The sequence below is a fragment of the Pipistrellus hanaki genome, assembly GCF_964339955.1.
Source record: "Pipistrellus hanaki genome assembly, chromosome: 16".
Lineage (NCBI taxonomy): Eukaryota > Metazoa > Chordata > Mammalia > Chiroptera > Vespertilionidae > Pipistrellus > Pipistrellus hanaki.
Window position 1 is genome coordinate 4,588,068 of NC_140518.1, and position 12,932 is coordinate 4,600,999.

General features: G+C 54.3%; 1 protein-coding gene across 1 annotated transcript; it reads right to left on the bottom strand.

Annotated features, from left to right (window-relative positions):
• Positions 1-6,693: 6,693 nt before the first annotated feature.
• Positions 6,694-11,996, bottom strand: SOX9 (SRY-box transcription factor 9). Its single transcript, XM_084862256.1, has 3 exons — positions 11,434-11,996; positions 10,276-10,529; positions 6,694-9,753 (listed from the first exon to the last, which is right to left on the bottom strand). Exons 1-3 carry the CDS (start codon positions 11,862-11,864, stop codon positions 8,879-8,881), a joined length of 1,560 nt encoding a protein of 519 aa, XP_084718382.1. The 5' UTR covers positions 11,865-11,996; the 3' UTR covers positions 6,694-8,878.
• Between the last annotated feature and the right edge of the window lie 936 nt (positions 11,997-12,932).

Sequence of the window (12,932 nt, forward strand, 5' to 3'; positions counted from 1 at the left end):
CCCAAGAGAGATTTATATCAGCTTTATTCACGACTGTCCCGAACTAGGAAAAAAAAAAAAATCCAAATGTCCGTCAGCAGGGACCTGGAGGGCCGCACTGTTGGATGTTTATCCAAGAGGATAATACTCAGCAAGACCAAATAATGATCTACCGTCCACGCAACACCAATGATTTGTCGAAATTACGCTGAGAAAAGGAGTCAGCTGTAAACATCACATAGCTCCACTCGCATGAAGTTGAAGAACAAGCAGGTCTAACGTGTGGCCTTGGAAATCAGGCCGGTGGTTGTCTGGGGGGAAGATGTGGGCTGAGTGAAAGGGAACGAGGCCGCTTGCTCAGGTGAAGGCTGTGTTCCCTGCTTTGATGCACACATTTCTTTAAAGGGGTGGGGTTAGCCCGGCTGGTGTGGCTCTGTTGTAGAGCGTGGACCTCTGAACCGGGAGATCACAGTTCAGTTCCTGGTCACCGCACATGGCCTGGTCCCCAGAAGGGGCCGTGCGAGAGGCAGCCGATCAATGATTCTCTCTCATCATTGATGTATCTTTTGCGCTCTCTCTCTCTCCCTTCCTCTCTGAAATCAAGAAAAATATATTTTTGGAAAATTGCAGGGTTAGATACTCAAGGTCTATGCATGCCACTGACGAGTTCTAAATGTCATGTTTACCTCAATGACATAAAGGAGGGGCAGGGGCAGAAGTGGAAAGCCCCTGGGAAGGATGCTTTCTGGAGAGCCGCTGCCATCCTCTTCCCGGGCAGGTGTGGAGGTGTTACCCACCAACCCCGACCGCAGCCCGGGGGGGCTTGAGCAGATGCTGGTCCCAGAGCTCCGACAGGTGTTGAGAAACACAGATAATTGGTGCCTGACTCAGGAGTCCAGATGTGAGGAGTGGTGACTTGGGTAAGCGATGTGTTTCCACTAAGCCAACGTGGTTCCCAGGGGAGAGGGGGCGGGGGGGGGGGGGCACGAGCCAGCATGGGATCATCCTGTTGAGCAGACTCACCTGCAGGAGCAGGGAGACCGCACAGGGAGAGGCTGAGGTATTGCGCGCATGCTCCGCAATGGCGTAGGCGTTGGAAACCAAGTGTCGGAGGAGGGATGTGTCTGCCTGAGTCAAGACAGCTGCACAGGTGAGGAGTCCTGGCAGCGCCAGGAAAAAGAGGTCCCTCGGCTCTGACAAGTGCCTGGCCCACCAGGGACACCGGCTCTAACCACCCAGCAGGGCCCAGCCGTGGGACCCAGCTATGGAGATCATGTCCCTTTCCCTGGCCTCTCCTACCCCCCCCCCCCCCCCCGCACCCCCCAGCCCTTGCTTGGCCCATTTCTCCAAGGCTCTCTGCAAGGCAGGCAGGAGAGGGGCCCACCAGGCTTGGGAATGAGAAAGATGCCAGAGGGGTGGGGCATAGGGAATGAGGTGGGTCATGGCAAGAGACTGAAATAGGCAAGATTGCGGAGGGAGAAGGGTCAGCAAACCTTTTGGGTGAAGGCCAGTGAGTAAATATGTCAGGCTTTGAGGCCCCGGCCTCTGCTCCACCCACACAATTAAACGTTTCTTTGCAACAACGGGCCAGATCTGGTCCATGGGTGATGGTTTGAAAACCATGGAGTAGGACATAGGGTCCTATGGTAAAGAATTTGGGTATTATTCCAAGTGACTAGGTAGACATCCAAAGGTTTTGAATGGGGTGGGCGTAGGAGGGAGTCCTATGGTAGATTTTTTAAAAAAATGTATTTTTTATTGATTTTAGGGAGGAAAGGAGAGGGAGAGAGAAAGAAACATCAAGGATGAGAATCTTTGACCGGCTGCCTCCTACATGCCCCCCACTGGGAATGGAGCCCACAATCCAGGCTTGTGCCCCAATTGGGAATCAAACCAGGACCTCCTGGTCCATAGATTGACACTCAACAGCTGAGCCATGCCAGCTGGGCAGATTTTGCTTTAAAAAGATTCCTTGCAACGTAAGATCTTATTCTCCCTTCTTCACAACGGGCTCCATTGCATATTCTCTTTGGAAAACTGAGGACTCGTTTGGGATGGCATGTTGGGGGTGGCAGACAGCGGGGTGGGGAGCCACTAGAAGTTGTTATGCTGTGTGCTAGTTTACTTGACCTCAGGTTAATTGCTTAATCTCTCTGAGCCTCAGTTTCCTTCTTAATAAAACTGTAACAATAACACCTGACTCCAAGGGTTATTAAGAGGATTAAATGAGATCACGTGTATAAAACACCTGTCGCAGGGCCTGGCAGTGTGAAGGCTCCATGACGTAAATCCCCTTTCCTCTCTCTCTCCTTTCATTGAGCCCGTGTATGTCACGCTCCAGTCACGACAGAGGTAAATGTAAAACTCGGTAATTAAGTTCTAAAAACTCTATTGCACAATGACCTGCTAGGTGAGAGATTTCTCACCGGAACGCAACTGGGTGATTTGGTTACTGCAATAATTGGATGCAATTTAAATGTAAATTTATTAGAAGCACAACTACTTCTGATTATACAGAGGATGATTCTACTTGTATTCCATGTTAGCCTGGAGCTGTGGTCATAATTCTGGGCATGCTACTTTGAGAGGAATGCTCATAAGTGAAGTGCACCAGCAAAAGGAATGGCAGGCTGTGGACCAGCTTGGGGACCATATCAGATGTAAAGATGCATTGGAAATGTTTAGCAATGGGGGAAGGAAACACGGAAAGGAAACTTGAAACGTGTACAATTAGTTGAAGGGCTACCATCTGGAAGAAAGACAAGACATCATGTTGGCATAGAGGTGGGTGCCCCCAATCATGGGATGGGGGCGGCAGAGATAGATTTCTCCACAATTCAAGTTCTCCTTATCAATGCAAGCGTTCTAGAAGAGATTAAGGAGCATCCAATAGCCTAGATGTTGTTCAAAAGATTTTTGCAATGAGCACACAACGGAACCCAAAGACCTCCCATCATACCTCCCAAATTTCTGATTCCATAAACTTATGGGGTTCTTTAACCAAATCCCTGGAAGTCCGGAGACCCTAGAACCTTCTTTTCAGGTGTCTGGCAAAAGGGGATTGTGAGATACATGAATTTGTGCTTGATCAAAAGGTATAGGGACTTACAGAGAGTTATTGAGGTGGGCAAGAGGGAGTGACTAAAGTACAAGAAACTGGGTCACTTCTACGTCAGTTGGGTCACAGTAAATTTCATATCGCTGAAAAATGGATGAGATTAGAAGAGAGGGGGAAAAAAAAAAAGCCAGAAGTTCTCACCTGAATCATCCCCCAATCCATTAACTACCTTATCTCTGCCATCCTCAGCTAGGCCACCATCATGTCTCTCTGGGCGGCTGCTATGGCCTCCCACTGGCCCCTCATCGTGTGCTCAGAGTACACGAACAAGAAAATTGCAGGAGAACTCAGTGTTTTTCCTGCCTTCTCTAAAATGTAAGTCCTGTGCCTGGCCGGTGTGGTTCACTGGTTGATCATGGATCTATGAACCAGGAGGTCACAGTTTGATCCCCAGTGGGGGGGCGTGCAGGAGGCAGCCGATCAATCATTCTCATCATTGATGTTTCTATCTCTACCTCCCTCTCCCTTTTTCTCTGAAATCAATAAAAAAAAAACACACTACAAAATAATAATAACCTAGAAAAAAAATCATATAAAGGGGAGCCCCGTGAGGGCAGGGGGACTATGTTCACTGCTGAATCCTGACGCACCGGTGCTGCTCTCCAAAGGTTCGTGGGGAGAAGGAAGAGTAGAAACCTCCCAGAAGTGGCATATGGCACCTTGAAATTGTGGCAGCTGGACTCAGTTCAATAGAAAAGCTTGGCATTTCGAAGGACGTGTCCAGCTGAATCGTCAAGGTAACGTACCCATTCCCCGGATTTTGTCTGGTTGTCTTGAGCGAATGCAAATCTGACATTGCCCGGCCCGCATTGACTTTGGTCCACAAACAGTTCTTCAGCTGTCCAGGGTGGACGAGCTCTAGGCTGTGATTGGTGGGAAAGCAGCAGCCCTCTGGGGGCCCAGCAAATGCTTTTCAGCTTCCAGAGCTAACAGGTGGCCCTAGGAAAATGCAGGGCAGAGATGGCCTAAGAAAGGAAACTAGAAGATGAGTGGGAAGAGGAAGTGAAGACAGGAGACAGGAGAAATAACGAACATTTCTTGTGGGCTTTCGTAGGTCATGCACCTCTGCTATGTCCGTGAGATAATATCTCCTGAGAAATGAAAAGCATGTGGGCCTCAGAGGGATAAGAAAAGTATGTAAGGACAGGTGGCGGAATGTTACGGCAGAGATTCCTGATACCGCGTTGTTGGTGACCTCGCCATGAGAGGTTGGAACTTATTAAGCACGGACCAAGTGTCAGGACTGTTGAAGGGAAGGGAAAGCATATTGCTGGCAGCCTCTGATGTCATAGTTTGCTGTCCAACAGCCATGGTCATGGGCAGACCCAGGTTTTATGGGGCCTGAGTTGTATCAGGTTTTTTTTGGTTTGTTTGTTTGTTTGTTTATTCCCCAGGGAGGAAGGAGATTTTTCAAAAACAAGGCTATACATTTTTAAAAATATGAGATTAAGTCCAAGGCCTTAATAGAAGTCTGCTCTCGTGAGGAGTCCTAAAGCTTAAGCATCTTTAGCGACCTCATTAAGTGACTCTAGCAATTGACAAAATGTCAGAGTGGTGCCTCAAACCTGTTCCTGTTGGAAATGAAGAGGGGAGGAGGGAGGAACGGGATGGAGCTGAGCTGGGAGTCAAACACCCTTCTCACACGAACCCGTAAGCGCCATGTTCATTACAGCCCGAAAGACTGCTTCTCGGTGATTTGTTCAAATTCCCTGCGGTTAAAAATTCCTTTTATTTTTTTGGTTCAAATGGTTTTACAAAAAGTTTCATTTCAAGTCTAAAATCCAAGCGCTTTCTGGTCTGGAGGACTCTCTGCTAGGATCCCAATAAATGTCTTGTTGTCAGGGTGATAAGCCCTGCATTTCTGGATTTAGACTAAAAATGCCTCGAAAATATTTAATAATCTGGTGATGCAGGGCTTTGACTGGATCTGGTGGGTGGGGGTGGGGGGATTCAGAGGCGCTCCCTCTCTGCACTCCGGAGTCTCCTGGTTTCTCCTGTGCATCAATGCCGTGTGGGGAGCCCGTGAAAACCCCAAACCTTTCCCTTTCCCTTCCAAAGGAATCCTATACCGACGAGGAGATTCAGAGCAAGTGAATTCTCAGCTTACTCCTTCCTCGCCCCAAATTGCCCTAATGCAACCCTGTTCCACTGGGAGGGATTATAAGCACGCTTAACAAAAGGGGAAACTGAGGCACGGGGCAGTAAGCAGCTTGTCTTAGATCACCCAGCAAGCTTACGTTTCAATGGCATCTTCTGGCTCTCGGAAGGTCTGCCCGAGGTCATGCACCGAGGGAAACTGAGGAAAAGAGCATGTGCATAGGAGTGGAGAGAAGAATCTCGCAAACCTAGGTGGGGACAGGGCTGTGATTGGACGATATGTCCATTTTAATGGACAGAGGGATTTGGGCGAATACCAATTTAACAGAAACAAATTTATAAAGGACTTTGGGAGTGTTGGCAAGGGGAAAAATAGAGATTTTTGTAAAAAATGGAGAATGGGGTTCTGGGCGGTGGGAGGGTGGGACATTATAGCACCACCAAGCCACAGAATCTGCCGCCTGGGATGGGGCTGGGGGTGGGGGCAGGGCGGTGTTTGTGCAACACCCAGCAGATCACAAGGCCCTCAGTCCATGTTTGCCAAAGGAATTTGCCAAGGAGGCCGAGCGCTAACGTTGCCTCTATTTGATAACTTCCATTTTCCTGGTTGCCATGATCCTGGCGTGGGACGCAGGCCAGGAATCCAATGGGCAAAAGCAGACAAGGGGAGGTGATCCGGGAGCGTGGGGTGCGAAGGCCGAGGGGGCGCAGGCCCAGCCACAACCCCAGCCTGGGGTGCCGAGGAGACCTGCCTCCTTGCAGACACTTCCCCATGGGGATCAGCTGGGGTGGGGGCGGGGTGTCTCGGTGCGGGGGTGGGAGGGCAGGAGTGATCTCATCTGCGTAATGAAAAATGACCTGAACGGCTCTCTGATCCTGGAAACTCCCATCTACCCGGGGCCAAGGAAAACAGGATTAGGCCTTATTGCTCCTGCGATGGCCCTGCATCTGCTCAGAAGGAGTTAAACCGGAGGGAACAGAGCCACCCTCTGCCTGCGTGGCCCCTGCAGATAAACGCGGAATGATTCCCGGGTTCGGAGGACCGGCTTCCCCGGGCCCTCCCTCCTGCGGACACCGGTTGAGTCTGGCTTCCTTCGCTTTTGAAGTGGACAGTGGTCACCCAGTTTTGGGGGGGGTTCATTCATCAGCTCAGAAAGCTGGGCTCTTGTGAAGCCAGACAAGCCACCCCCTCTGGCCTCTACCTTCCGACAAGCCGCTGACTTGGGGGCGAACGTGCCCTCTCTGCGTCCACACCACACGCTTGCCCGGGCGGGCAACTACGGGCACGTGATTCTCTGGGCGCCCTAACGGGGTGGCACTGGACTGGGTCTTGGTGTGTCCGTGTTTGAGGGCACAGTCTTCCCACGGCCGGTTTCAGGATTGCCAAGAGCGCACTTAAAAACCAAAACCTCACAGGCAACCATCTCTTCTGTGGCCGCGTTCTTCAAGCCACTCTTTTCCCAAGAGACAGGGGTGAGTAAGTCCACAGGGCAGCGCTCTTTTTATTGCAATGTATATTTATTGTAAACAATAATATACAAAAAAAAAGAGAGAGAGAGAGAAAAGATAAGTTTCACAGAGAGGACAAAAGTTTCGGGGTATACAGGGAGGGGGACAAGGAAACAAACAAAAAACACAAACACGAACCAAACCTTAACCTAAAGACAAAATATGATTTAAATGCCAGGGTTTTTTTTTTTTTTTTAAGTTACAGAAATATTTTTTTTTTTTTAAAAAAAGATCTGCTTTTATACAGAAACGGAAAGATGCCATATTATAAGAGTGCTTTAAGATTTTACTCTACTGACTCCTAAAACTGTTAATATATCTTTTTTTTTTTTAAATAAAAAAAGAGTTTGCTGTCTTTTTTAAAAAGCAATCCTCAAACGCTCCAGCCACAGAGATAATGAAGAATTCAGGTCTGGCGGCGGGCTGGCCCCTCCCTCTTTCCTCCCTCTCTCCAAGGGAACATGCAGAGGAATGGGCGCCACGGGCTCCCGCTGTCCCGTGTCTCACACACGCACACCGCGTCGGCGGCCTGGGGATCTGTGGCAGAAAACACTGCAAAGGACTCAGTGATACACTACATTTGAAACCTCTCATTTGTACAAAAAAAGAAAAAAAAGAAACAAGTTTCCAGTTTTTCAACAAAAAAACGACAAAGGAAAAAAAAATACAAGGACGGACAAAAAGGCATATTTATACAAATCTAGGACAAGGAGTCCAAAGAAACTTGCTTTTAATAATACAAAAAAAAAAAAAAAAGATTAAAGAGATAAATTAAAAAAAACAACTGGTTACAGTTAAGAACATAATTTAACAGGATGACCATACCCTTTGAGGACGGCTCCAACAACCTATTTTAAAGGTACATTTTAAAAATAAAAAAAAGGGGGGATTTTTTTTTTTTGTATTTTTTTTTTTTAATGAAAACCTCTCCTTACAAAATAAATAATTTGAGCACGTGGAATGTCTTGAAGGTGAACTGCTGGTGTTCAGAGAGGCACAGGTGACTGGGAGGTGGCTGCCACATGGGGCCAGGCAATCAGGGGGCAGAGGGCAGGGGGCAGGGGGCAGAGGGCAGGGGGTGGGATGGGGGAGGGGAGGCACTGACTGGCTGCTGAAACATCTCCAAATCACATTTCCTCTCCTTGCCTTTCGCTTCTTGCTTGAGACTTCCGTGACCAGGCGAACGCAGGAGGAAATAGATGCACTAAAAGAGAGCGCACGTATTTGTCAGCAGCACATTTTTAAGGCTCAAGGTGTTTTTTTCTTCTTTCTCTCGTTTAAAAAATATATACGTGATAACGCTTACCATATGCTTCTCTAGACTAACGTGTGTAGGTCCATACTTGCAAAATAAGGCCTTTATGTGTCTAAGGCAGCTCCTCTCCAATCAGAAAGCCAGAGGCATTAAGCAAAGCTAACACCCCGTCCCCCCTCCCCCATCTCATCTCATAACACAAACCTGTGGGGGTTTTTTAAATGTTAATACGACACTTTTTTTTTCTTTTCTTTTTTCTTTTTTTTTTTTTTGTAAGAGAAAGCAAATCTGTACAAAAATACTCTGGTCGCGAGAAAAAGCTAGGGCACGCTTGTTCCACTAAAGTAGTTTTAGCTGTTGGAAAAATAAGAGCATTTAATTTTTTGCTTTAAATCTAAAAATATGTATAAATCCCCTCAAAATGGTAATGCATCATACACAGTACATACTAAAAAATATTTAAAATAGAGAATATTCCTCACAGAGGACTTTCTTCTTTAATTACGGCTAAAAAATAATTACAAGAGTCCAAACAGGCCGAGAGAGTGAGCAAACACGGTCGGTCCCACGGGGTCTCCATCCTCCTGGAGCTGGCTGCAAAGACGACTTCCAACAAGTCCGGCCTCCTGCGGAGATGCCCGAGGGTCCCTGGAAGGGCCCCAGTGGCCTGGCCACTGCCTGCCTCCAGCAAGGTGGGCGTGCGTGTTTTTGGACAGCCAAATGTGTCTGCCTTGGCATCTGGGTCCCAGAGTTTGCCTTGTAGCTTACCATGTCCTTATGGAATGAGAAGAAGAAGAAGAAAAAAAAATGGTCATGTCCAAATGCACAGAAATCGTGGTGGATTGGTTTTTTTTCTTTTTTCTTTTCTTTCCTCGGTGAGGGGTTCCAGCATCATCCATCCCTCTTTGTCTCCGGGCTCCTCAGGGTCTGGTGAGCTGTGTGTAGACGGGCTGTTCCCAGTGCTGGGGGCTGTGGGTCTGCGGGATGGAGGGCACCCCGGAGGGGTCGGCGATGGGCGTGTACATGGGCCGCTGCGCCGCGGGGTTCATGTAGGTGAAGGTGGAGTAGAGGCCGGCGGAGCCCTGGCCGGCCGCGTGGCTGTAGTAGGAGCCGCCGGAGCCCTGGTGGTCGCTGTAGTCGTACTGCGCGCGGGTGATGGGCGGGTAGGACGGGCTGTAGTGCGGGAGGCCGAAGGGGCTGTAGGCGATCTGCTGCGCCGCGGGCGACGGCTGCTGCTGCTCGCTGTAGTGGCTGGGGCTCAGCTGCTCCGTCTTGATGTGCGGCCGCTGCGCCGGGCCCGCCTCGCCGCCCAGCGGGGTGAGCGTGTGCGCCGGCGGCTGCGGGGCCTGCGGGGGCTGCGGGGGCGCCTGCGGGGGCTGCTGCTGGGGGGGCTGCTGCGGGGGCTGCGGGGCCTGCGGGGGCGGCTGCGGCGGCGGCGCCTGCTGCTTGGACATCCACACGTGGCCGCCCGCGCCCGCCGGGGCCGCCGCCGCCGCCGCGGTGCCGCTGCTGATGCCGTAGCTGCCCGTGTAGCTGACCTGGCCGTGCGTGGCCGGCACCCCCGGGTGGCCGTTCGGGGGCAGGTACTGGTCGAACTCGTTGACGTCGAAGGTCTCGATGTTGGAGATGACGTCGCTGCTCAGCTCGCCGATGTCCACGTCGCGGAAGTCGATGGGGGGCTGGCGGGGGCCCCCCTCGGGCAGGGCGCGCCCCTCGCGCTTCAGGTCGGCCTTGCCCGGCTGCTGCACGTCGGTCTTGGGGGTGGTCGGCGGCGTCGGGGGGCCCTGGGATTGCCCTGCAGGCCGTAATAAAAGAGAAAAAGCAGAGGAAGATGAGCAAGGGGTGTGTGCAAAGACCCTGGTCTTGGGAACCCTCCGGAGACCCTCCCTCCCTCATGAAGGGTCCAAGGGCCCCCCACGACCCGTCCTGTAATCAGTAATTATCCTGCCGGCACACACTGGGCCATCTCCTTCCATCGGGGCACCTGAGGGCCCTCCACCAAATTGCTCCTTACGGGAGCCCGGTGTGTGTTTGCAGTTGGGGAGCAAAGGAAAGAGGGGTGACGTCCAGCAAAGCTGTGAAGGCATTGACCTCCTGCAATAAAAGTCAGTGTGTGTGTGTGTGTAATGTGTGTGTGTGTGTAATGTGTGTGTGTGTGTAATGTGTGTGTGTGTGTGTGATGTGTGTGGTTAGGGGTGGAGGATGTTGGCCCCAGCTCCCGGGTGGCGCAAGTCCCCAAGCGGCGCCTCTTAGGGGAGGCCCGGGGTGCGCCAGGCGGCCGCGGCTGGGGGCTCAGGGGCGCCCCCCGGGGACTCACCGGAGTGCTCGCCCGGGGAGTGCACCTCGCTCATGCCCGAGGAGGAGTGCGGCGAGTCGGCCTGCAGCGCCTTGAAGATGGCGTTGGGGGAGATGTGCGTCTGCTCGGCCGCCTCCTCGGCCTCGGCCTGGCCGTTCTTGACGGACTTCCGGCGGCGCGGCTGGTACTTGTAGTCCGGGTGGTCCTTCTTGTGCTGCACGCGCAGCCGCTCCGCCTCCTCCACGAAGGGCCGCTTCTCGCTCTCGTTCAGCAGCCTGTGCGCGAGGGGGGCGCGGGGAAAGGGGGGTCTGTGAGGCCGGCGGCGGGGCGGGAGGGGACCCCCACCTCTCCGTGCTGCTTTGGCGCACAACCCCGTCTCCCCCGCCCCTGCTTTCCAGCCACTGCTACAGCTCCTAACTTTTCTTAAACAACAACAAGTAAAAAATAAATAAAGTCTCCCCCATTCTGTTAGTGGGACATGAGGGGTCACTCCGCGCCCCGCCCTCTCCCTTCCCTTCTATTTTGGAAACCCTGCAGATGGAAATAGCTCTCGGCCGCCCGGCTCTTAATGCCTCTGCTACCGGAGTTCTCCCTCTCCCACCCGACCCCACCCTCCTCCTCCCTTCAAACCCTTCCCAAAAATCCCATTCCATTTGCAAGGAGCCCCTTCTGCCCCCCCCTCCCCCCAATACTGCTCCCACCCATTTCCAGTAGCCTCCCTCCTCCTCCCCCTTCTGTTTAGGGCGGGGGGAGGGGGGTCCTCTAGCCTCGGTGTCTCTCCCCGCCCTCCATCCCCACTCCCTGAGCGCAGAGCCACCCAAAGCCCGCAGTTCCCCGGGAGAGAAGCGGACTTCACTCTGCGCTCCAGCCCCCGTTTGGGATTGCGGTTCCTCAGGCTGGCCCCCTCCCGCCGTGCGTGCGTCCCACCGGCCTTCTCCCACCCGCTGGGCGTCCATCCATCCCTCCACTCTTCCCAATCTCCCCCCCTCCCCGCCCCCGCCCCCTCCTCCCTCCCCTGGAGCCATCCAAGAACTTTGTCAAACTCCGAGCCAAGTTACACCGCGTCCCCACCCCCTCTGGCCCCACCCCGCCCGCTGCGGGAGGCGGGGCACAGAGAGGGGGTCTGGGCCCGAGCACCCCTCCCACGGCCCCCACCCGGAGCCCCCGGCCGCCCCCTACCTCCAGAGCTTGCCCAGCGTCTTGCTGAGCTCGGCGTTGTGCAGGTGCGGGTACTGGTCGGCCAGCTTGCGGCGCGCCGCCTGCGCCCACACCATGAAGGCGTTCATGGGCCGCTTGACGTGCGGCTTGTTCTTGCTGGAACCGTTGACGCGCACGGGCATGGGCACCAGCGTCCAGTCGTAGCCCTTGAGCACCTGGCTGACGGCCTCGCGGATGCACACGGGGAACTTGTCCTCCTCGCTCTCCTTCTTCAGGTCCGGCTCGCCCTTGGGGAAGGTGTTCTCCTGGGGCCGCGTGTTCTCCGTGTCGGAGCCGGAGCCCGAGGGGCAGGGCGAGCCGGCCGAGTCCTCGGACATGGTGGGGCTGGGGGCGCCGGACAGGCCCTTGTCCTGCTCTTCGGTCATCTTCATGAAGGGGTCCAGGAGATTCATGCGCGGGCCCGGGGGAGGGGGCGGGGGGCGGCCGGGGAAGGCGAGAAGCCGCGGCGGCGGCTCGGGGGCGCGGGGCGCGGGCTCCTCTGCCCTTGGCGGCCCGGGCGCGGGGCGAGCGGCTCCCGGGGCGCCTGGCGCGTCGCTCGGCGGCGGCGGCTGGGAGCCCTTGGGGGGGCGCGGGGTGGCCAGCCCGCAGCTGCCCGCTTCCAGGGGGGGAAGGCGGACTGGAGAGGAGGAGGAGGAGGAGGAGGAGGAGGGGAAGAAAGAGCGAAAGCGGGGGCGATCGCACCCCTTTTCCCTCTCCTCCTGCAAAGAAAAGTTCCCGGGGAGAAACTGGCGAGTCGTGGCGCCACTGGAGCTCCCAGTCAATGTCAAGCTCTGCTCTCCGCTCTCCGCCTGCCGGCCCGGCGGCTCTTTAATAAATACTCCCCCCGCACCTCGGCGCCGGCCAGCCAATCCGGGGCCGGCGGGCAGCTGATTGGACGGGATTGGGGGGGGGGGCGGGGAGGATCGCGGCGCTGGGCTGGGTGACCAGAGGGGCGGGGCGGGGCGGCGCTGGGCGGGGAGGGCTGCCGCGGGCCGGCGGGCGGTTAAGGGGGTGTGTGTAGGGGGGGGGGGGCGTGCTGCTGGAAAGGCGGGGGACCCGGGACATCCAAGTGTGTAAGTTTGCCGTGCTCTCCTCTTGCAATGTCAGAAGTTTTTGGTGCGTCTTTGCGCGGATCTCCGTATGTGTGTTTGCGTGTGTGTGTGTGTGTGTGTGTGTGTGTGCGCGCGCGCACACGTCTAGCCTAGGACCTACCCCATCCCCAAAGCACTGCTCCTCGGAGCTTTCCCCGCGGTCCCAGGCCGGAGCCGCGTTCACAGTGTGTGAGAGGCAGTCCCTCCGCATGGCGCAGCCCGGTGAAGGAGCTTGTGCTCAGGAATGGCTTTTTGCAACAAATGTTTCTGTGACTCAGCGCCCGCAGTTCCCCTGTAATAACCCATATAAATAGGGGAGCAGGCTCCGGTTCGCTGGGGCCGGTGAGGCCGGTCGGGATCCGGCTGCGCTTTTGCAAAGGGAATCAATGA

Bases quoted from the DNA above. Each gene is read 5' to 3' on its own strand.
- SOX9 (XM_084862256.1), bottom strand. From the start codon at position 11,864: ATGAATCTCCTGGACCCCTTCATGAAGATGACCGAAGAGCAGGACAAG. The intron at 10,530-11,433 runs GTAGGGGGCGGC...CCTCGCGCACAG, and splicing joins ACGCTGGGCAAGCTCTGGAG to GCTGCTGAACGAGAGCGAGA. The intron at 9,754-10,275 runs GTGAGTCCCCGG...TACGGCCTGCAG, and splicing joins CTCCCCGGGCGAGCACTCCG to GGCAATCCCAGGGCCCCCCG.